The sequence below is a fragment of the Salvia miltiorrhiza genome, chromosome 8, assembly GCF_028751815.1.
Source record: "Salvia miltiorrhiza cultivar Shanhuang (shh) chromosome 8, IMPLAD_Smil_shh, whole genome shotgun sequence".
Lineage (NCBI taxonomy): Eukaryota > Viridiplantae > Streptophyta > Magnoliopsida > Lamiales > Lamiaceae > Salvia > Salvia miltiorrhiza.
Genome location: NC_080394.1, coordinates 35,203,774 through 35,229,471, shown reverse-complemented (window position 1 = coordinate 35,229,471; position 25,698 = coordinate 35,203,774). Strand labels below are relative to the sequence as shown.

General features: G+C 38.2%; 1 protein-coding gene and 1 long non-coding RNA gene across 2 annotated transcripts; one reads left to right on the top strand and one right to left on the bottom strand.

The window, feature by feature from the left end:
* Positions 1 to 9,786: 9,786 nt before the first annotated feature.
* On the bottom strand, positions 9,787 to 13,014 carry LOC130997922 (glucomannan 4-beta-mannosyltransferase 9-like). Its single transcript, XM_057923349.1, has 9 exons — positions 12,270 to 13,014; positions 12,100 to 12,198; positions 11,782 to 12,034; positions 11,329 to 11,439; positions 10,994 to 11,130; positions 10,812 to 10,925; positions 10,527 to 10,726; positions 10,217 to 10,432; positions 9,787 to 10,117 (listed from the first exon to the last, which is right to left on the bottom strand). The coding sequence occupies exons 1-9, from the start codon at positions 12,582 to 12,584 to the stop codon at positions 9,949 to 9,951; spliced, it is 1,614 nt and encodes a 537-aa protein (XP_057779332.1). The 5' UTR covers positions 12,585 to 13,014; the 3' UTR covers positions 9,787 to 9,948.
* Positions 13,015 to 23,441: 10,427 nt separating this feature from the next.
* LOC130997921 (uncharacterized) lies at positions 23,442 to 24,400 on the top strand. The gene is made up of 2 exons (XR_009093255.1): positions 23,442 to 23,491; positions 24,180 to 24,400. It is a non-coding gene; the product is annotated as an uncharacterized LOC130997921 (long non-coding RNA).
* Positions 24,401 to 25,698: the final 1,298 nt, after the last annotated feature.

The window sequence follows — 25,698 nt, the reverse complement described above, 5'->3', positions numbered from 1 at the left end:
CGGCAGCGGGTGGGGGGAAAGGGGAAGAAGGGGGGAGAGGTGAATTAGGTTGGGGAAGATGATGATTTGGAATTTTTTTTGTTTTTTTTTTATTATTTTTTTGCCACATGTAAAAAATATATTTAGGTGTCAATTCCGGCTGCCACCTCATCAATTCTGGCTGCCACAGTGGCATTTCCGGCACCGGTGTCAGTAAAAACCGGTCACCGGACAAATTCCAGACAAAAATGAAAGGTTAGGTATTTAAAAGAAGAAAAATAAAAAAGGTGCAAAAACCAATTCCGTGTAAACGTTAGGAATTTACAGGCAATTACCCCTTAAATATATATAGGAGATAATGTATGATATGATGGTTCAAAAAGTGAATTGAGAGTCTTCTTCCAAAAAAGTAACTTCCAATTTGAAATCAATTTTAAATTTGAGTGTTAATTTTGTAGTTATACTAAGATTGAAGGTTTATTTGTAAACTATATTTTTGCATTTTATTTCATTTTTCTTTATCTTTTTATTTTTTGTTTTATTTCTTTCTAAAATTATGAAATTCGACTAATTATAAAATATTTAACATGCACATCTAATTAAAGATCACGATAATAGCTTTAATTTAATATATTTTATGTAAATATTTGATTTAAAATGTAAAAGTTATATTTATTTAAAGATTAAAGTTTAAAAAATTATCTGTCATCTCTCATATTTTCTTGAATAAATCTAGTTTTTAATTTTATTTTTTATTTTCATTTTTTTGGTGCCTTTTCATAATATCTATTTTTATTATTGTAAATTCTCCTTTATTTTTTCAATATTCAGCTCAATTATATTCAATTAAAATTAATTTTTTATTATATTTTTGAATATGATAATTGAGTTGGTATCAATTTTATATAAATATAAAAATATTTCTCGTACATTGCACAAGGTGCAAATGCGAATATATTGAAAAAAGTAATTTTTAATTTAAAATTTATTTTAAATTTATTTTCAAATTTAATTGGTGGTAATGTGAATGAAATTAGGAGTTCCTTACTATAGGGAAAAACCAAGAATATTGTTCATGTATGAAAGTCCTTAAAGAATTTTGTTACCTTGCTAGCATATCGCAGGTCAAATCTAAGCAACTCATTGGAGGGCATCCGTAATGGTGTTTTCTCACATTATTGATTTTTCTTTCAATGAGACCCATACATACTTTGCTTCCCAGCAAGCAAAATTGCTTCTCTTCTCTCCTCAGTCCTCACTTTCTTCTCTACTCTAATTCCCCTACGTCATTAACTTCCTTTTTACTTCATTCCATTAAACATGTTCTGAAAGAGAAAACAAAATTATCAGTCATATCTAAATGGATCATTTCCTCTTTTTTATTTTTCCCCGAATGCTCTTTATTCTTGATAGGTTATCTTAAGGCTCCCTAGAGGAGGTACCCGAGAATTGTCATCTTAACGGGATCCCATCGAGCCGAAGGCCAACGATGCCGTATGCCGTTAATCAGTATATTAAGGGTGCATTTACTTTAATGCAAAATGAGAGAAAATATATATTTTCATCATTTTTACACCATTTTCATATGTTTACTATAATAGAAAAAAAAAATCAAACATGATGAAATATTTTTTCAAGCAACTATTTTTCACTCATTTTATCTTCAATGTTGGATAATATTATTTTTGAGTAGTGGTCTGAAAATATTTTCCAAGATTTTCTTATCTTTTTATATTTAGTAAACATATGATAAAAAAAGAGAAAACGATCTTATATTTTCTTATCCATCATTTTCCAATAAAATTTTTACAATCAATGTAAACACAGTCTAATTAATATTTTGCATCAGAAATATACTCCCTTCGTCCCGCGAATCTTGAGTCAATTCTTTTCGGCACAGGAATTAAGAAAATACTATAGTATTTAGTGTGGTAGGTGAAAAAGTAAAAAAATGAATAAAGAGAATTTTTTTTGCCATATAAAAAAATGACTCAAGATTCGTGGGACGGAGGAAGTATATAACTTCATGAAAAATGTTAATCAACTCAATCTTTTTCTTTTGAGGGACGGACTGTTAATATAACTTAATCCTACAACGTTATATATATGAGAAAGAAAAATTAATACGAGATCGAGTGGAATGAAACGTTTCAAGAATGATGCTCACAACAACATTATATGAGACATCACTCTCACAATTACATTATGAGACAGCACGTTGCAGTCTTCTAATTATATGTGACATGATCATTATGGCTTCAATCCTGTCACTACGTTGTTATTATAGTTTGTCAAACCGAATAGCTCTTTTATGGGTTCAATCTCTATTATTTTTTCTTCGAAGATCGAATACGTACACTAATTAATCAAAGGAATATTATACAATTTCTACTTTGAAATCACTCATAACATTGAAGTTGAGTGCGAGGTGTACGAAAACCGTTCATTTATTTATGAATAAAAATATACCAATTTAGTTTGAATAAGGAGGAATCTATTTATTAAATTGAGGTTTATTATAAAGTGAAAAAGAAAAAACATCCCTTGAAAGCACAAGATGCAGACTAAGGGCACAAAACTTAAAAAGCGAAGGAGAACAACTCAAAAAGGAAAGTTAGGATCATTATCCAAATCATCCGACCAACGCCTATGGACGACATTATTCATTGCAATCATACTAGGCCTATTGGTGACGTCAACCACAAACTCCCTTGGCTTGTTACCCATTTCTTCCGCATTCCTGAGACGACTTTTAATACAACCTTCCGGAATTGCATGTACAGGCTCTCGTCCCTTTACCGAGCCCTTTGGACGACCACGTCCGCGCTTCTGCTCCGAGAGCAACTGCATCCCCTGATTAACTTGCTCCTCTAACCTAATAATACGACTCGCCATGTCATCCGGAGAAGGAATAGATTTATTATCAAAATCAACTTCCTTAATCGGCGAATTAACCCGCTGGCTCGCTGAATCTTCTGCCCCAACTACCGGTTGTTGCTCAACCACAGCTCCACTATTCGTTCCAGGATCCAACTCCAAAGTTCCCTCTACATTCGAGCCCTCCTTATCACTAGCCTTGTCCGTGTGAGGCGACCCATCATTTTCTTCCTTATTTAAAGCCTCTGCTTCATAATTGGAGTCCGCAATGATAGTCTCCTCCACTTCCTCTTCCTCATTCTCATCTAGCGCTTGATATCGGTTAGCATCCCTCGCCAGAGGGAGATCATTTTTATTAACCGGCACTGTAGCCGTGTCTAGAAGATCTGTACCTGATAGAGTTTTAAGAATATCAACTTTGGGCTGCCATGTAGGAGTCGGACCTTCTCCCTTATCAAGATTCTTCACAACCACAGCAGGAGGCTCAGTGATCTTTTGCTTGCTCGTGGCCCTATCAGCTCTCCGGCATTTATCCGTTAAATGACCTGTAAGTTTACAACGCGAGCAAAAAAGGGGCATAGATTCAAAACCAAACTCAATGTAGAACGATCTATCGCCGTCATCAATGTACATCGAGTTGAGAATAGGCAAAGCCATGTCAAGTTCCACCAAAACCCGCGCAAAGTGTCCCACATGACCAGTTGCGGAGGCATTATCAATTCGCAGAGGATGACCAAGCACACGACCTATACCAGCAATAATCACCGGAGTCCATAACTCCACAGGGAGATAATATATCCGAACCCATACCTGAGCCAGAGACGACACTTCCTTATACGGATCGAAATACCTAGTCCATTCATGGAAGCGTACGTGGCCGATTGACAGTTGGAGAAAAGAACTCCCCTTAGCTTTCTTTTTCTCTTCCATCGTCAAAAATTTAACAACGAAGAATCCCTTAGCCATGGGCACCAGTTGACAGTCGGCGCACTGCCATATGGTTCGAAGTTCATGAGAGAGGTCGGCGAACGTGCGTGGCTTGTCCCCTTTACGTTGGATAAGTCTACCGATTAGTGCAAATTTAAACTCTTCCAACTTTGTTTGATATTCCGATTTGGGCACTGAGAGGGTGACAACCTTTCCTTCTCGCTGTATTGGAAGGCCTCGAAGGCCATACGCTGCAACATTCGGCTTCTTAAGGGATTTGGGTTGGACTTTATCAGCAACTTTCGCAGCGAAAGAAACAGCAGAGCAGTACCCGGCACCTGCGCTACTGAAGTAACAACAGACGGCAGCGGTTGTATCAAACCAGGGATGGCCTGGTTAGGATCACCGATCAAACTCTGCGCTGATGAAAAACCCGACGAGCGCTGCCCAACAGCCACTGCGACGGAAGAATAACCCGGTTTTACGAGAGGCGGGTGCTGAGACGGAAAATTGGCAGGGGACTTAGATCGAGAACTGTCAAAATTAGAAGAGACCAGGGGAAGATTGAGGCCCCCCTTGTCACGATGGACTTCCGGCGAATTCGAATCCATCACCGGCAGGAGAACGGCAGTTTAGGACGGCTATGGTTGGCGTTGGCGTGGGCGCCTGTGCTTCCCTGGTGAGTTCTTGCTGCTGACTCCGTAAGAAGAGAGTGCAGTAGCAGCTTCAAGGCGGTGGTGGCCGAGACCGGAGGTGGAAGTAGGTGTACGGAGTTGGCGCAGCGTCGGTGGGTACAGTCGGCAGCAGCTGCTCAGCCGTCCTTCGCCAGCTCCGGAACATAATCTATACTATATTAAAACAGCAGTTTTCAATTAGAAATTGATTTCAAATCAATTTGAAATTGATTTCAATGGCAATTTTGAAAATATGTATGATATAAAGGTTAGAAATAAATCTCAACACAATCACATCCCATTATCTCTCACCACGTGCATTAACTAATTCAAAAAAAAAAAACAATTATTAAAATTTAAAATAAAATTAAAACAATAATCTCAATACATTAACCCACCCATACATGCACGGTCAAACAAAATAATTCAGCAAATAAATTATGTTATCCCATTATAAAATAAGATTAAAATAAACGTCCACCCATTTCTCATATACAATATTTATTTACTGATTAAAAGTCTAATTCTATAACTATACACTATAAAATCTGATTTACTATGTACTACATCGATTTTTTATAAGATACATAATCAACACACAATACTATGTATATAAAGTTGATAAATGTGGAATGCATCATAATATTCAATTAAAGTTCATACCAATTCAATTATTATACTATAAAAATTATAAATATAATTAAAAATACATAATTTATCTAAATATAGTTGAGTTTAATATAAGAAAAAAAAAATTACAATAATAAAAAATGATATTGTGAAAAAAATAAGAAAATTATAATTTTATTTTAATTTTATGTTTTAATAATTTTTTATTGATAATAATTTAGTTTAAGTGAGTCAAATAATGTGGGATTTATAGGAGGATGCAAGATTGCCTTTTAAGTTTCAACAACGTCAATTTCCTCTTATTATTTTATAGGCAATGACTATCAACAAAAATATGATCAATCTCTTTTACATGTTGGTTTATTTTTGCCAAAATCTATTTTTACACATGGCCAGTATTGCTATTTCAAGAGTTCGTAGTTGTAGTAGTTTGAAAATCTTCATTTCTGATAAGGATTGTGGTATCGGTACGACTACAACCAATGTTGTATATAAAGAAGTCTTTCAGAATTTATAGATCCAATATTTATATAATATTATTTTTATTTTTGTTATTCTTTAATGTTAATTATATGAAAATACCTTACAAAATATAAAACATGTTAAACTTCATAAGCGTTGTGAAAACTATAAATTTTTATCATATATTCTACTATAAATATTTTATTTATAAAAATGTACTCCCTCTGTCCCGCCGAGCTTGAGGCGTTATTTTTGGACACGAGAATTAAGGAACTATTGTTTAGTTATGTAAGTATGTTTGTAAATTTATGGTTAAGTAGTTATTTATATAATTAATTATTTTAAATTATTTAAATTAATTAAATCTGAAGTTTATTTAAAATAATAAAATTATTCAATTATTTTAAATTATTTGAAATATAAAAATTAAATTATTTAAGTATGGCTGCAAAAAATATTTTGATTTTTTGAGAAATAAGGGTTATTTGAGATGATTAAAGAAAAATAAGGATGCAATTAGTTTTATTAATTAGTGTTTTAAATTACATAATTTTTGTCAAAAAGAAAAACGACTCAAGCTCGGTGGGACAGCCCAAAAATGAATACGACTCAAGCTCGATGGGACCAAAGGAGTATTTAATTTATAATTTTTTTGAATATTTGTAATTATTATAATTAATTTAATATTTATAATATATACAAAAAAATTCCGTGCATCGCACGGGGGCAAATACTAGTTCTATATAAAATACAAAATATTCTCGGACAACTGTTTCGTATAAAAAGTTTGATTTTTTTTTAATAAATTTATATTATAGTATAACATTAATTTCATTGACTTCGCAAACCTAATTTAATTGCACAGTTAAATAGATGTCTATATAAATTGCACTACATTAGGTTTGCCTATTATATACAGAGCATTGTTTATAAAATTAAGTTTTCTTACTACAGATATATACATATTATAATTATGATTATTATCTCCTTATGTATCTAGAAATTTTAAAAATTTATTGCGGTAAGATTTATCATTTTTTTACACATATATTTTCATTATTTAATTTCAATACTTTTACATATTATCTGTACCATTTTGCTAGTATAAATATAATGAGCTATGATGATGATAGGTTAATTCGGTATATCTTTTGAGAGCTGCATACACACTCAAACACACTTAGAACTCCGTATGTGGCTAGAATATCTGATCAATTGTTTCGAAAGAAATCATTTTACCAATTGAGTGCTCGTTTGGTTCAAGTAGAGGAATGGAAAGGGAATGAAATCAAATAAAGGAGTGGAATGGTAACAATAACCATTACTTTTATTGAGTGTTTGGTTTAACAATGGAAAGGAATCATTAGTAAGGGATTCCCTTTCTTTTGTTTCCCCTCTATTTTAAGGGGTAACAAATTGGGTGATTGGAATACCCTCAAGTAAGGGTAATGATTATCCCATTACTCAAACCAAACAACAAGTAATGGATTCAATTACTTGATTCCCTTTCCAATCTCTAAAAACACCCAACCAAACGTGGGCTGAGAACCGTGATTTGTCTTTAGATTAATACGGTAACTAATAAGCGAAACGGAATCATAAATTCTGAAGTCTCTATCATATAGGATAGGAGTATGTATATGTTGATAAGAACTAAACTAGGCTTCATTAAATTAGTATGTCGGAGAAAATAACATAACAGCTCAGCAAACTGTACTTGAAACATTATAGTATCATATTCTCGTTCAGACTTCAAGCACACAATCGAGCTAGTCTATGACTATATATCACAATTCACATTTAAGTACCTCTAAAAAAAAAATAAAATTAAGTAATTAAGTTGATATTTAGATATTTATATAGTGTCAAATTAATTAAGGCCTTTTAAGATTTATTGTGTCGACCGTCCTCTGGTATTATCAATTTTACGGCGAGTTGTTGTGACAGAGTTAAGACTTCAAAGTAGTACAACTTGTAATTTTCCTCTTGGAGCTCTAATGACCTCCTACTCAAACTGATGTAGACTTTTGAGGGTACCTCTGGTACCTCAGTTTTATATATTTACTTTTCTTGATAAAAAAAAAAGTACAACTTGTAATTTCGGACGTGTTCGGTAATAAAATTAAAGACACGAGATGATAGTTTAAGTAATGGGCTTTAAAATTGTGTGCGTGTGTTGGCCAAACAGTAAGGTGTTAATGTCTAAGGCCAAAGGTCTTGGATTCGAGTCCCCTGTAGCGCAGTCTTTAAATTTCTTTATTTATTACTGTTAATTTATCAAAAAAAAGAAAAAGTTATGGGCTCTAAAAGCTCTAATCAATCTTGAATTTTGACTTTATATGAACATCTAATCTCAAGTTGAATCTCGCATAAAAAATTGAATAGGTATATTTGCAAAGAATTAAAGTTAGGTCTTTACTGCTAAGACTCAAGCGTAAGGTTTAAATTGCAAATGACCCCAAAGTTGGGTCTTAAATTTTAAATAACTCAAAAAGTTATTGTCTATTGCTCTGTGGTGTAATAAGTTCGGCATGGTTGATAAACTAATTAGTTTCTTAATTTGGAGACTGGACAAGATATGATTTTCATCAACTCAACATGTAGTATTATATTATTTATATTTATTTAATATGAACATACACTTACATATGTACCTAAAATAACGCCATGTTATTAAACACGTCATGTGACAGTTTATCTCCACCGTCCGAGAGTGAGATTTGAAATGGAAAAATGGAAATAAATAAAAATAAAAGGATACATAAAAAAACAGAGGATTAGGCAGCATGTGCAATTCTGCATCACCAAACATCGTTTTATATTGGTTTTGGACTTTGGCGCTGAAATATTCTACTACTATTATTCTGTTAATCAAACTCACAAACCACTTGCCTTGCGAGTTACCTGCCAAATCAACAATCTTTTTCAACAGCTGCAGTTGCGTAAGTAAAATCCTCTGTTATTTATGTATCGCCCATTAAAACTAGTAGGGGAAAGCAATTAATTTCAACAGTTTACACGCTTCTATTTTATTTTATAATTAAGATGGAAATTGAAGTTTTTTGGTATAAAGTTCAGTGTAAGTAATGTTTTAGCCATGATTTTGAGTTAAAAGGATTTGGTTAATGGTAAAAAATATGAATGAAAATGATATACTATATAATTTGAAAATCAAAATAAAAAGTACAATAAATGGTTATTTGTCTGTATATATATGAATAAAAACCCATTTTTTATTTTATACACGATAAAAATGTGAATGACAAAAATGGAAAAGAAAAAAAGACAAAAATGGATATTGTAGAAATTCTCAACCGCGACAAAAGAAGAAGAAGAAAGAAAATATATAGTAGAAAATTAGTCACATCATCCACAAAGAAATTAGCAAATTAACTCAAAGGAGGGTGATTGAAGAAAAAGTTAATTAATTGACGAAAACGAAAGTAGGCAGAAATATAGAAAACAAGTGTGTTTAACTATTCGTATATATTGATTATTTTAGTGCAAGTGTGATTCGCATTAATATGTCATATTCATAATATTACGAGTGAGATGCAATCTGATCACATGATTATGGAATAAGTCTTTTGTCTGTAGCCTGTAGGCGTTGATTTTCTTTATATTCCACTCCCAGAAATGGATGGAAAGAATAATTTAGAAAAATCGCCCAACTACTATTCAAAAAATAGTAAATTATGAGAGCTCGTGAATCAGCACCATGTTATTACAGTTACAAGACCAAAATAAGAGAGACTGTGGTCCAAAAAGACAAAAATTTCACACTGCAAACTGCAATTGGCTCGAATCTCCGCTAGGAATTGTTGGGTTTTGTCCGAATCCTACAATGAGTGATGACAGGGTGGCGATGATGATGGGTGATGACAGGATGGAAAAGTGGGAAAAGAAAAAATAAAACACTTACAGTGGTGGGTGGGGGTCAAATAATGCACATGTTTATGGACTCCTCAAATTTGTAAGATTTTTAAGTGAGCGAGCGGCTTTCACCGTATAAGCTGCAGTGCTACTACACCCACATGTACATAATTTCGCATGTGTAAATGTTTGTTGCGCAAAAATAATATTCAGGGATATTCCATTATTAAAGGTGGCCCCACTATCTCACCCTCATACAAATATATTATTTTATTTAAGAATAATGAGATCATCAATCTTACATATGCACAAGAAAAAGAAAACAACTTTGAGCCCCACTATATATATATATATCTCACTATCATATGCTAAGGGACATTTTATTGGAATAATATGAGACAGTTGATCAATCTTACAATATACAAATGAAAAAGAAAACAAAAGAGCAATTCTAAGCTCCAACCCTTATGCTTGAATTTATAAGAATTACTATACTAATATACGTAAGACAAAAAAGGAAGTAATATTAATTTGAGGAAGAGGGGACAAAGGTGCCAACATAGCCGAATCCCATGATGAAGAAGGCGATTGCTTGGAGGAAGAGATAGATGAAGAAATGGTATTTCCCGTATATGACGTCGTAGCACCCACAGAATAAGAGGTAGCAACCGAACGCAAGCTCTAACAAATTAATTCTGTATGTTCACCAAAATATATAAAGGAAATTGCATTACATTAGATCAGATTAAATTTAATTTCATCAGAAATCCAACATTAGATACTAATAATAATACCTATCAATAAATTTGAAGCGCCGTTGGTTGGTAGCCGTAGATTTAACCTTCACAGTGTCGCCAACAGGTTTGGCCTTGAGAGCATCACCAAGTTTCTCAGTGACAATCCACTCGTTCACTCTACCCACCTCCATCAGCCCGATCAACGTACCTTTGGTGCGGTGTAGTGCCATCACATTCTCGAAAACGATCCAAAAAACAACCAAATGAATTGACCTAAAAAAAATTAACATACGCATATTTTTCTTAATTAATAATAACATCAAATTAAAGAAGGTGCATTTGTAATTTGGGCAGAGAGGGAAGGGACCTCGGAGTGCTGATGGCATTGAGGACGGTGATGATTGTGGGAATGTAGACTACACCCCATTTTGGGATGTGGTAGTCAGGTACCAACACCGCAGCAGGAAGTACAACACAGTAAAACACGAACGTCACTATATGGGCAATTATCTTCCTCACCAAGAAGAAGCTGTATATAACGTGAACCTTTGTCCACAATGTAACTTTCTGCACCCACCAATTAAAACTATTAATTACTACATATATACGAACATCACTACTCCAAAGTTATCCAGAGATTACTGTATTTAACCTCGTTTCTTATAATCTCGGACAACATCTTGCGAAATAAATTGGCGGGCCCACATGACCAACGATGTTGTTGGTATCTATAGGCCTTGAACGTGCTAGGCAACTCATTTTTTACCTGCAACACTTTAATTTGTTTTTCACCGTCACCAAAATATATTTAAAAAAATAAATAAATATAGGTACCTGTAGCGCACCAACATATACGAATTTCCATCCTTTGAGACTTGCACGAATGGCCAAGTCCATATCCTCAACTGTGGTACGGTCTTTCCAACCTCCCGCTTCCTCAATTGCAGCCATTCTCCACACGCCAGCAGTTCCTATAGTATTAAATTCCACAGCACCACGCATTAAATCAATGGTTCCAATCATACAGATCTGCATAATTGCATATATCTTAGTCACTATCATATTTATTTAATATACGTGTTGGATGCGGAATTAGATATGCCAACGGTACTCTAGAATCTAGCTAGCTCATTTAATTAATTCATACGGCGGAAAATATTAATGATTACCATTGAAGCCAAAAAAGGCATATGTGGATGATCCAACTTCTTGCTCCACTGTGAAATGATAGTTGAGCGACATTTCTTGAATTCTCGTCATCAAGCATTCGTTCGCATTCACTGCAAACAAAAATTAATCTTTGTTTTACGTACTACTAATACCAAATCCTAGCTAGTGCCAATACAAAGAAATTGACAAAAGTAAGTGATGAACGTTGAGGTCCACCATTAACCTTGCGAAATTAATAGAGCACATGTGATGAACAGTGCCAAAACATACAAGTACCCTTCCTTTTCTGAAGAATGAAAGATATGTCATATGTGTGGTGGAAACACAGCTCACACCAATCCACAATGAACCAACCAGAGTTGGGTCGCCTCTCACAACATGTATCCTTAAAATATGCACTGCACGTGATTAATTAACAAGTGATTAAGCCGCTAAGACAAAGTTTTCCGTACCAAACTTCCACCGAGCCTGCACGAGGCCGATCTGCGGGTTGTGGACGAGGAATGGGATGGTTCGGCGCAGGAAATCCGGCTCCGGTTGGAAATCCGCGTCGAATATGGCCACGTGATCGCATTCTTTGACGTAGGAGCGCTTCAGCCCTTCTTTGAGAGCTCCGGCTTTGTATCCATTTCTGTTGTCTCGAATTTCGTATTTGATGTTTACCCCTTTACTCGCCCATCTCTGGCACTCCGTTTCCACCATAGTCTGCTCAAACAATGTAATTGCTTCATTTTGGGATGCGGAATTCGATCGGGGATTTCGGGACATACCTTGATGGCGGGGTCCGTTGAATCGTCGAGAACTTGAACTATGAAGCGGTCGGAGGGCCAAGATAGGCCACATGCAGCTCCGATGGAGAGCTGGTACACCTGTTCAGTAGGAATGAATGAGTGTGTGTTGTTTAGTAAATTAATTAATTGTTGTTTCAAGTTAAACAGACCTCTCTTTCGTTGAACATTGGGATCTGGACAAGAACCATGGGGTAGGCGAGGTTCCCCTGCTCCAAATCTTCTTCCAAGGCGTCGCATTTGTATCGTGTATGGGGTTTCCTGCCCAACATTTTGACGCCGCTGATAACGACGGCCATGTACACTCGTTCCACGAACAACATGACTGACATTATCAAGCAGATAGTCATGGAGATGTCCAGCAGCGGCACGACTATGAGTAAGGGCTTCACCTGCCCCAACACTAGCATCAATTGCTCTTCCGCGCCGGAAATCGTGGCGGGCATCACCCTCCACACCCACTCCATTTTACCGTTTAAATTCCTCTGTTTTCTTACTTTAACTGGAAACAGAGGACCAAATCCAGATCTAATACGGCGCTATAAATACTCTTTCTTTTTTGTCCTTCGGGAAAAGTAACTTTTCTTACAAAAACAAAATGGGAAATGAGCTGGAATGTCGGAAAACACTAGCTCAGCTTGCCATATCAAAAGTCAGCCTCCTTCGCCAATAAAAAAAAATTTCAAGTATGCAACTCGTTAGTTTGACTTAAACATGGAAACACTCGATACAAATTAACAAGTAGGACGACACACACTGACACACATACTCTCTCTCTCTCCCTCTCTCAACGATGGGAAAAGTAATGGAGAATGAGAGAACTTAAACAGAGCAAATGAGGAGAGACAAGGAGAGGGAGATTTGAAGTAGTGAGGAGGAAGGGCGAAGGATAATCTTTTTATAGAGCTCGTATTTTGGCTTCATGTTTAGGTTCACATTTGTAAATCACAAATACTCCTGTGCAACCGGTTGCACCATGTAGTGTCATTTAAAAATGTTCAAATGTCATTTTCCGAATGAAATAGTATCATTCTGGAAATCAGTTGCACGAGAGAGTGACTCTTTGTAAATTGAGTTAATAGTGAAAAATACTATCATTTCATTTCTGTTCTAGTATATACAAATTACATTCCTAGGTGTAATTCACCTTTTTTTTGTTATATATAAATAGATAATTGTGTCTTAAATAAGAAATACTATAGGTAAATAAATAAATCCCAAAACCTACCCTTTCCGAAAATGACAACACCCCTTCCCTCTCTCCTGGGACTTGCAAGGTCACCTCCACCACTCTGCTGTCTGTGCATAGAAGGCGACTGACTCCCTTTCTCCCTCTGGCGCAATGTGCATACTTAATTTGGTGTGCAATTGTACCAACATATTCGTGTATTTAATTGCAGTATAGATTTTTTTTACATTATAAATAAAGAATTTAAAGATCGTGTGAGTATTCTTGTAATTTAAAGATCGTGTGAGTATTCATTGGAATTTGCTAAAAGAATTATAAATATATCATAAAATATTTAAAAAATATATGAATTTTATCTCCAACATTATCGAATTAAAATATTTTACACTCTAATTAACATACAAGTTGTAAAGTTGAATCAATGTTTTGATAAAGTTAATACTACATAATTAATTTTAGGGGTTTGGGCAAATAAAATCAAAAACTATTTTGAATTTCTAATTTTAACGTAACTTTTGAAGTGTGGTGAATTAAATCACCACTTTTCCAATTTTTGCAATTTTGTCCCTTCATTTTTTTAAGTGGGTTGTCACCTTTTCCACCGAAAGCCATGCCTTTCACCTGTCAATCAGCCAACAATTCTTTTCATATAATCTCATTATCAGCAGCAACTCTCTCCATTCTGCACTAATAACCCACGTGAAAGAGGAACTCCATTCATTGCTATTCTGCCTGCCAAACTTTAGAGGTAAGATTTGGCTTAACTCCTTCCATTTCTTCCTAAGCTCAACCTGCATCGTTTGAGAAACAATCTTTATATTTCAGTGTATCTATCCACTAATTCAATATCAATAACAGCAGCCACCAACACCAAATATTTGCAGGTAAATACTAAACTCATTTATTCAAATTCACCCCATGATTCACACAATCAAGCATGCTTCAGTCTTAGAATTCAGTATTCATATAGTTGAGCATATAAGCATCTTGAACTTATTAAGCACCCAATTACGCTTTCATGAACAAGTAGCAGTTAATATGTAGTCTAAACAAGCATATGAGTTTATACAAAGCAAATAAGAGATTACACGTTATCCTTGCCTAATTCACGCTAAGAACCGATCAAAATAGGGGTGAGTATAACTTAGCTTTAGAAAGGAATGGGCGACTGCCCTGCTCTGAATTTGAAGACGACGATAATCGTGACTAGGACTAAACTCGCCGGCCTCCACTGGTGGCGACGACGGGGCCTCTGTTGACGTCGGGGCGAGGAGGGAAGGCTGACTGCCTTGACCGGTACCAAGCTGAGCAGCGGCTGCCCAAGGCAACGGCGAACCCCAACTGCCGGATGAAAGAACGCTGACTCAATCGCCGGTTTTCGAACGAAGAAACAGCGGCCTTGAGTTCCAGATCTTATGGCTCGATTGGGTTCCACTGTTGGAGAAAAGAAGTGGGTCTTCGGATCTGAGAACGAGAGGGAGAAGGTAGAGGCGGCTGTCAGAACTCTGCGACTCACGGCGACGGCGGCTCCGGGAGAGGCGGCTGTCGGGCTCTTGCTGCCAACAGCAGTGGCCGACGACGCTGCTCCCAGACGACGACCGGCGCCGTTTGAGTCGCCGGATTCAGACGAGGATGTGACCGCGGCGCTGATTCCAGAGATAGGGCTCGACTGATTTCTGCGCGGAGAGAGATAGAGGACGACATCGGGGTTGACGCATCGGCATCCGAAGCAGACCGGAGCCGACGGCCGCTGAACAGCCAAGGAAGAAGGCGGCGCTGCTGTCTTGGAGAAAAAGAGAGACGAGATCGAGTGGAGAGGGAGTGGAGCGTGTTCTGCTGAGAGAGAAAAGAGAGAGGACCGACAGTGAGAGAAAAAGAGAGGATGGGCTTTGATTATTTTAAAACTTGGGCTTCACTTTTAAATTAGAATTGGGCTGCTCCTTATTTTCTTGATGGGCCGATATTTAGGCTGAGTTTATAAAAGAATGGGCTGAATTTATTCCTTTTAAGTGAACTGGATCCATGGGCTCCTCCCTATTCATTTTTAATTGGGCCGAATTTTGAGCTTGGGTTTTTATTTCATTCTAAAGGATTGAGCTTCCAATTTTAATTGATTGGGCTTACATTTAAATTCAAACTGGGCCAGTCTTTTATTTAAGTGGCCATTCTCATTATTTCTATTGGGCTCGATTTAATTAAGGAGTTGGGCTGATGCATATTTTTTGATGGGCTATTATTCTTGTCCCATTTATATTTCGTTGGGCCAGTTTAATTCATCATTTGGGCCGATTAAATTGCCTTTCTGGGCTAAGATTAATTCTTTTCAGTCCACATTAATTATTATTTGGGCCCCTATTTTAATTGTTTTGGGTCGAAGACTTTTTAAGTTGGGCTTTAATTCTTTTAAAGCTTGAGCTGAAGTTACTCCTTTGAACTAAGCCTAGCAGTATCAATTTTTGATGGAGCCCAATTATTTATCAGTGGGTGAGCCGATTCGTATTCAATAAATGAGCCGCCCAGTTTATTAATTAATGTTTTTGGACTTCCGACTTTAAAGCAAGCCATTATTGTTTATTTCATTTAAGCCACTGGTTTATTTAATTAATTGGCTACTCTCTTTTGAGCCTATTAATTATTTGAGGTTACGCTAGTAATGATGCTTCTATCGAAAAGCCCGATAATTTCTACAAGGTCACACCTCGTTTAAAGCCGAGTTAGTCCTTTTTCAATCAAGTACAAATGCGAGGTTTATTTCACGACTAGAATATTCCGATGAGGAAGGAAGAATCACAGTTTTATTCGACCGCGCTAGACGAGAATTAGCTAAATCTATTAACGAGGATTAATAGTAGAATTCCCGATTATCGCTCAGAGTATTAGTTCATGCATAGTTAAATTACGCTTTCTCATTAATTAAGAATTTTCCTCGAGACAATGTCTTATTTTATATTCTCGTGATTAAGGTCAAACGCGAGAGTAAGAACTACACAACGAGTTAGAGTACCTTAGCAAAACTTTGCTATCAGGTGGGCAATTCCTTACGCGTAAATAAAATGCTATGCAAATGTTATGCTTTAAAATGCAAATTGGATCTTCAAGTATGGTATGCTTTATTACGCTTAAATGAGTTAAGCTTTATTATGCTGCACGTTAAATGATTTACGCTATGTTGTTTATACTATTTACGCCCTATGTAATTTACGCTTGATTACACTTATTTACGCTTGAATGCTTTACGCTGATAAGTTTATGCTTATGTTTGATGCTTGCGTCTGTTGGGGGAGGCCTCCCTCAACAGTACGATGCCGTGTCCGTTGAGGAGGGCCTTCCTCACGGCGCGATGCCCGTGTCCGCTGAGAGAGGCCTCTCTCGCGGCGCGATGCCAGTATGCTAGTGTTACAGCGTCTATTGGGGAAGGCCTCCCTCAATAGTACGATGCCGTGACCGCTGAGGGAGGCTCCCCTTCACGGCGCGATGCCCGTGTTCGTTGGGGAAGGCCTTCTCCACGACACGATGTTTGTTAATGAAGATTGATGATGAAGAATGCCCTTATACTATTTATGAATTTGGAAATGTTTAATGAGCAAATGATATGAAAGAAACTCATGCCTCTTATGCGATATTGTGAAATTGTTAATGATGTTATGTTATATGCTTGGCAACTGCCCACTAAGTACTCTTGTACTTAGCCCTTCGATGTTTATGTTTGTGCAGGTTGAGTTGTGATGGGCGATGAAGTGTTGTTGCTGAGTAGAGTTTTTGTCGAACTTAAAGTAGGCTCAGAAAGGATACATGTCTTCATACATGTATCTCAGTTATGCATTCCGCTGTAAACACTGATTATTTCAGTTACGCCTTCCGTTGCAAACTCTGATAATGTTTTAGCCAAGCCCCTAACGATGCCTTTTTCCTTTTTAAGAAATATTTCACGCGTATTCAAGCTCTTTGAGTATTCTTTTATGCACCCCTTTCTAATCCCGCTTCTTAATTTCCCTTCCCCAGTCATGGTATTCCCGGATTAATTATCCTTAATTAAGGCCGGTCGTGACAGAGTGGTATCAAAGCAGTTCGTTTGCTCTGAGCCTAAGAGTTTATTTAAGCCAAACTTAGAATGGATCACTAAAGTGTCTAGAGTTCAATCGACAAAGCTCAGCACTTCATCGTATCACACTCAACGAAGCAGAATGGTATGCTCTTCCAAGTTTTGAGTTAATGTTTACAAAAAGTGAAAATTATCGTAATAGCAAAGTGAGTAACTGTTAATAACTATGTTATGTTGTTATTGAATGAAATGATTTACGCAAGCGCGATTAAGTATGCCTATGGAATGAATCCCTATGAACATACAGCTATTAAGATATGAGATCACCACTACGACAGAACATAGAAGCAAACATAGAAAAAAATTAGATTGTATCTTTTGGTGGCTATAGTGAAGGAAGCAAGATAGGTGATACGTATAGAAAAATTTTCTTAAGCTGATGATATTATAGCCACTATAAATCTCCATGACTTATGCTTAAGTATCCAGTTTAGATGATGTGATATTATATGCTTAAGGATTGTTATGACTCATAGATTTGAGATGCTAAGGACCCTTAAAGCTTACTACATCAATGATCAATGATGTCATTGGAGTCATGACTTGTTTACAAGTTATATTAAGTTGACATTTACAAGAATTCTTTTGAGGTTTGTATTAGATTATGCTAGGGTGTACTAATTGGCACATCCTTGCTATCAGAATGCCACCTAAGAGAGGACGCCCTGCGAGAAACAATAACAATCGCAGAAACCGTAACGCTGTACCCGAAGAACCACAAGATGCTCGAGGACATAACCCATGCCCTCCGCCCCCGACTAGGAGAGTCGAAGAACTCTTTTTAAGGCAAAATCCACCTACGTTTGACGGAACAAGTGAACCAGCTGAAGCTGAGATTTGGGTGCGTGCAATGGAACGCATCTTCAACTTCCTACGTTGTACTGATGAGGAGCGCCTATCTTGCGTCTCATTCCAGCTAACAGGATCAGCTGACTTCTGGTGGGAAGCACGTCGAAAAATTCTGACACCTGAACAATGGGCAAGTTATACTTGGAAAGATTTTAAGACAGGATTATATGATAAATATATTCCAAAAAGCTATAGGAAGAAGAAAGAAGCTGAGTTCTACGAGTTGAAGCAAGGAAAGAAAAATGTGGTTGAATACGACAAGGAATTCTGCAACCTGTCGAGGTTTGCTCCACAACAAGTGGACACAGAGGAGAAGATGGCAGAGAAATTTTGTGCCGGACTGCGCTACGAAATTAAGATGGCTCTAGCAAGCCACGGAGGACTCTCATACACGGAGTCTCTGAACAGGGCACTTGACATTGAAGCTGCAATGCCGTCGGACAAGTTAGCCTCACCATTTATCTCGACGCCAAACGACTTACCAGCAGTCTCACATACTCTCAAAGGGAAGCGCAAGTGGGACAACAACGAAGACAATATCAATCAGACCAGTAAGAAAGTGTGGCAAGAAAATGAACGGGCCGAACAGTTTATTCAACCAAGGTACGAGGCACAGACTAACCTCAAGTCAACTGGGGGTAACCAAGGTCAGAAAGGAGTTTTACCTTGCCCAAATTGTGGTAAGATGCATAGGAGTGTCTGTCGGACTGGAACTAACGGTTGTTACAATTGTGGACAAAAGGGTCACTACTCCACGCAATGCCCCAACAGATAACGAGGTTCAGCAATTGAGAACACCCGCACCCCTTGCCAGCAATACGTAGACACTTGCGAAATCAGCCTCAATCACATCAGTGAAAATCTTATGGAGACACCGCAGACAAGAGAAGCTACGCGGGAACTTGAAGACAAGATGAAGGAAAAATACCCCGAATTGTTTTAGCAGAGATATGCAAATTTCGGGACGAAATTTTTGTTAAGAGGGGTAGTATGTAGTAGCCCGCTCTTTTAATTATGATTAAAATTAGTAAATGCAATTTTTATAAATGAATCCAGTTTATGGTTCTGATTTTTTTATCAGAAACGGAGTTATTATTTTAGCTTTATACTTTTATAACGTATGAGAAAAACGCGACGAGGATTATTGAGCCATTCAATAATTATTATTTCCAAGTTATAACTGACTTAGCAAAGTCATGTTATTTATTAATCGAAAAACAGAACCAGTTATATTTTATTAGTGCTACTAGAAGTCGAGAAATTATTCCGACTGCAACGCAGATTAAATCTACGGATTTAATTTAAGTTATATTACAGTTTATCAAGTTAGCAGGCAAGGAAAAAGATATCAAGCAAGATACAGAAATGCGATGATTGAAAATCGAAGCCAGTATTTTATTACAGTTACAGAATCACCGAGACATAGAATATACTCCCTCCGTCCCATTAATAAAGACATAGGTCTTTTGGGCACGGAGATTAAGATGAGATAGTTTAAGGAATTAAGTGTTGTGGTGTGTATTTGATTAGGGCCTTAACTCTCAACTCTCTCTCTCATTTCTCGGACTACCACTGCCCACCACCACCGACCACCACCGCCGCCGCCGCCGCCGCCCACCCCCACCACCACCGATTCCCTATGCTATGCTGCCGAAAATGGAGCCCAGAAAATCAAACTAGAAATTGCAAATTTTCCAAAAAAAATTAGCACAAAAAACTGATTCAAAATTAGCATCAAATTGCAAATGAAAACCATTCTCATTCCAAAACAAAAATTGGCAGAAAGAGGAAGAACCATTTCAAAACAACACAACCAAAAAAACCAGAAATTGCGAACCATTTCAAAAATTGGCAGAAAGAGGAAGAACCATTTCATGAAACAACACAACAAAAAAAACCAGAAATTTCGAATCCATGAAAATCGAACGACGCCTCCGCCGCCTCACCGCTAGGGCCGCCGGAGAAGGAGAAGAGAGGGGGATGGGCGGCGGTTTCAGACGCGCACGCATCTCGAGTGACGCCTCCGCCGCCTCAGAACCAGATCTGCGACTCTCTTCCTCTCTCAAATCGAACCTAGAAATTGAGGGTGGTGGTTTGGCGGATCTGGGTTTTTGAAAGGAGACCAGAGCCGCGTGGTGGTGGCTGTTCGGTCGGAGAAGGCGGCAGAGGTCGAGAGAGAGATGAGCGAGAGAGACGAGGGAGAACCGAGAGGGGAAGAGAGAGGAGTCGGACAGAGAGAGATGCGAGGGGAAGAAGAAAGGCGGTCGCGGCGCGGCCCCAGAGCCGCCGTCGGCTGGAGAAGGAGAAGCAGGCGGCGGCGGAGAAGGAGAAGAGAGGGGGAGGGGTGCCGCGCTGTTCGGCGGGGCTAGGGGTGCTCGGCCCTCTGCCCCCGTCAGTGGTCGGAGAGGGAGAGGCGAGGGGTGCTCGGCGGTGGTCGGAGGCTCGCCGGAGAAGCTGGATTGAGAGAGAGAGAGAGAGACGAGAGAGTGAGAGAGGCGGAGAGGCGGATTGAGAGAGAGAGAGAGACGAGAGAGTGAGAGAGGCGGTGAGAGAGTGCAATTAATTAGTGTATTTTATGCCCTAATTATTTCCTTTTTTGGAAGTGGGTCTTTATTATTGGGACACCCCAATAAGGAAAGTGGGTCTTCAATAATGGGACGGAGGGAGTACATCATTAATCCTCCACTACATTTTTTCCCCACCACACTCAAGTGCACCACTACTCTTTTTCTCACCAACTCCACTCAAATATTTATTTGTTTGGCACCAAATAAGTGGGTTGTCACCTTTTCCACCGAAAGCCATGCCTTTCACCTGTCAATCAGCCAACAATTCTTTTCATATAATCTCATTATCAGCAGCAACTCTCTCCATTCTGCACTAATAACCCACGTGAAAGAGTAACTCCATTCATTGCTATTCTGCCTGCCAAACTTTAGAGGTAAGATTTGGCTTAACTCCTTCCATTTCTTCCTAAGCTCAACCTGCATCGTTTGAGAAACAATCTTTATATTTCAGTGTATCTATCCACTAATTCAATATCAATAACAGCAGCCACCAACACCAAATATTTGCAGGTAAATACTAAACTCATTTATTCAAATTCACCCCATGATTCACACAATCAAGCATGCTTCAGTCTTAGAATTCAGTATTCATATAGTTGAGCATATAAGCATCTTGAACTTATTAAGCACCCAATTACGCTTTCATGAACAAGTAGCAGTTAATATGTAGTCTAAACAAGCATATGAGTTTATGCAAAGTAAATAAGAGATTACACGTTATCCTTGCCTAATTCACGCTAAGAACCGATCAAAATAGGGGTGAGTATAACTTAGCTTTAGAAAGGAATGGGCGACTGCCCTGCTCTGAATTTGAAGACGACGATAATCGTGACTAGGACTAAACTCGCCGGCCTCCACTGGTGGCGACGACGGGGCCTCTGTTGACGTCGGGGCGAGGAGGGAAGGCTGACTGCCTTGACCGGTACCGAGCTGAGCAGCGGCTGCCCAAGGCAACGGCGAACCCCAACTGCCGGATGAAAGAACGCCGACTCAATCGCCGGTTTTCGAACGAAGAAACAGCGGCCTTGAGTTCCAGATCTTATGGCTCGATTGGGTTCCACTGTTGGAGAAAAGAAGTGGGTCTTCAGATCTGAGAACGAGAGGGAGAAGGTAGAGGCGGCTGTTAGAACTCTGCGACTCACGGCGACGGCGGCTCCGGGAGAGGCGGCTGTCGGGCTCTTGCTGCCAACAACAGCGGCCGACGACGCTGCTCCCAGACGACGACCGGCGCCATTTGAGTCGCCGGATTCAGACGAGGATGTGACCGCGGCGCTGATTCCAGAGATAGGGCTCGACTGATTTCTGCGCGGAGAGAGATAGAGGACGACGTCGGGGTTGACGCATCGGCATCCGAAGCAGACCGGAGCCGACGGCCGCTGAACAGCCAAGGAAGAAGGCGGCGCTGCTGTCTTAGAGAAAAAGAGAGACGAGATCGAGTGGAGAGGGAGTGGAACGTGTTCTGCTGAGAGAGAAAAGAGAGAGGACCGACAGTGAGAGAAAAAGAGAGGATGGGCTTTGATTATTTTAAAACTTGGGCTTCACTTTTAAATTAGAATTGGGCTGCTCCTTATTTTCTTGATGGGCCGATATTTAGGCTGAGTTTATAAAAGAATGGGCTGAATTTATTCCTTTTAAGTGAACTGGATCCATGGGCTCCTCCCTATTCATTTTTAATTGGGCCGAATTTTGAGCTTGGGTTTTTATTTCATTCTAAAGGATTGAGCTTCCAATTTTAATTGATTGGGCTTACATTTAAATTCAAACTGGGCCAGTCTTTTATTTAAGTGGCCATTCTCATTATTTCTATTGGCCTCGATTTAATTAAGGAGTTGGGCTGATGCATATTTTATGATGGGCTATTATTCTAGTCCCATTTATATTTCGTTGGGCCAGTTTAATTCATCATTTGGGCCGATTAAATTGCCTTTCTGGGCTAAGATTAATTCTTTTCAGTCCACATTAATTAATATTTGGGCCCCTATTTTAATTGTTTTGGGTCGAAGACTTTTTAAGTTGGGCTTTAATTCTTTTAAAGCTTGAGCTGAAGTTACTCCTTTGAGCTAAGCCTAGCAGTATCAATTTTTGATGGAGCCCAATTATTTATCAGTGGGTGAGCCAATTCGTATTCAATAAATGAGCCGCCCAGTTTATTAATTAATGTTTTTGGACTTCCGACTTTAAAGCAAGCCATTATTGTTTATTTCATTTAAGCCACTGGTTTATTTAATTAATTGGCTACTCTCTTTTGAGCCTATTAATTATTTGAGGTTACGCTAGTAATGATGCTTCTATCGAAAAGCCCGATAATTTCTACAAGGTCACACCTCGTTTAAAGCCGAGTTAGTCCTTTTTCAATCAAGTACAAATGCGAGGTTTATTTCACGACTAGAATATTCCGATGAGGAAGGAAGAATCACAGTTTTATTCGACCGCGCTAGACGAGAATTAGCTAAATCTATTAACGAGGATTAATAGTAGAATTCCCGATTATCGCTCAGAGTATTAGTTCATGCATACCAGATTCATGCATAGTTAAATTACGCTTTCTCATTAATTAAGAATTTTCCTCGAGACAATGTCTTATTTTATATTCTCGTGATTAAGGTCAAACGCGAGAGTAAGAACTACACAACGAGTTAGAGTACCTTAGCAAAACTTTGCTATCAGGTGGGCAATTCCTTACGCGTAAATAAAATGCTATGCAAATGTTATGCTTTAAAATGCAAATTGGATCTTCAAGTATGGTATGCTTTATTACGCTTAAATGAGTTAAGCTTTATTATGCTGCACGTTAAATGATTTACGCTATGTTGTTTATACTATTTACGCCCTATGTAATTTACGCTTGATTACACTTATTTACGCTTGAATGCTTTACGCTGATAAGTTTATGCTTATGTTTGATGCTTGCGTCTGTTGGGGGAGGCCTCCCTCAACAGTACGATGCCGTGTCCGTTGAGGAGGGCCTTCCTCACGGCGCGATGCCCGTGTCCGCTGAGAGAGGCCTCTCTCGCGGCGCGATGCCAGTATGCCAGTGTTACAGCGTCTATTGGGGAAGGCCTCCCTCAATAGTACGATGCCGTGACCGCTGAGGGAGGCTCCCCTTCACGGCGCGATGCCCGTGTTCGTTGGGGAAGGCCTTCTCCACGACACGATGTTTGTTAATGAAGATTGATGATGAAGAATGCCCTTATACTATTTATGAATTTGGAAATGTTTAATGAGCAAATGATATGAAAGAAACTCATGCCTCTTATGCGATATTGTGAAATTGTTAATGATGTTATGTTATATGCTTGGCAACTGCCCACTAAGTACTCTTGTACTTAGCCCTTCGATGTTTATGTTTGTGCAGGTTGAGTTGTGATGGGCGATGAAGTGTTGTTGCTGAGTAGAGTTTTTGTCGAACTTAAAGTAGGCTCAGAAAGGATACATGTCTTCATACATGTATCTCAGTTATGCATTCCGCTGTAAACACTGATTATTTCAGTTACGCCTTCCGTTGCAAACTCTGATAATGTTTTAGCCAAGCCCCTAACGATGCCTTTTTCCTTTTTAAGGAATATTTCACGCGTATTCAAGCTCTTTGAGTATTCTTTTATGCACCCCTTTCTAATCCCGCTTCTTAATTTCCCTTCCCCAGTCATGGTATTCCCGGATTAATTATCCTTAATTAAGGCCGGTCGTGACAGAGTGGTATCAAAGCAGTTCGTTTGCTCTGAGCCTAAGAGTTTATTTAAGCCAAACTTAGAATGGATCACTAAAGTGTCTAGAGTTCAATCGACAAAGCTCAGCACTTCATCGTATCACACTCAACGAAGCAGAATGGTATGCTCTTCCAAGTTTTGAGTTAATGTTTACAAAAAGTGAAAATTATCGTAATAGCAAAGTGAGTAACTGTTAATAACTATGTTATGTTGTTATTGAATGAAATGATTTACGCAAGCGCGATTAAGTATGCCTATGGAATGAATCCCTATGAACATAGAGCTATTAAGATATGAGATCACCACTACGACAGAACATAGAAGCAAACATAGAAAAAAATTAGATTGTATCTTTTGGTGGCTATAGTGAAGGAAGCAAGATAAGTGATACGTATAGAAAAATTTTCTTAAGCTGATGATATTATAGCCACTATAAATCTCCATGACTTATGCTTAAGTATCCAGTTTAGATGATGTGATATTATATGCTTAAGGATTGTTATGACTCATAGATTTGAGATGCTAAGGACCCTTAAAGCTTACTACATCAATGATCAATGATGTCATTGGAGTCATGACTTGTTTACAAGTTATATTAAGTTGACATTTACAAGAATTCTTTTGAGGTTTGTATTAGATTATGCTAGGGTGTACTAATTGGCACATCCTTGCTATCAGAATGCCACCTAAGAGAGGACGCCCTGCGAGAAACAATAACAATCGCAGAAACCATAACGCTGTACCCGAAGAACCACAAGATGCTCGAGGACATAACCCATGCCCTCCGCCCCCGACTAGGAGAGTCGAAGAACTCTTTTTAAGGCAAAATCCACCTACGTTTGACGGAACAAGTGAACCAGCTGAAGCTGAGATTTGGGTGCGTGCAATGGAACGCATCTTCAACTTCCTACGTTGTACTGATGAGGAGCGCCTATCTTGCGTCTCATTCCAGCTAACAGGATCAGCTGACTTCTGGTGGGAAGCACGTCGAAAAATTCTGACACCTGAACAATGGGCAAGTTATACTTGGAAAGATTTTAAGACAGGATTATATGATAAATATATTCCAAAAAGCTATAGGAAGAAGAAAGAAGCTGAGTTCTACGAGTTGAAGCAAGGAAAGAAAAATGTGGTTGAATACGACAAGGAATTCTGCAACCTGTCGAG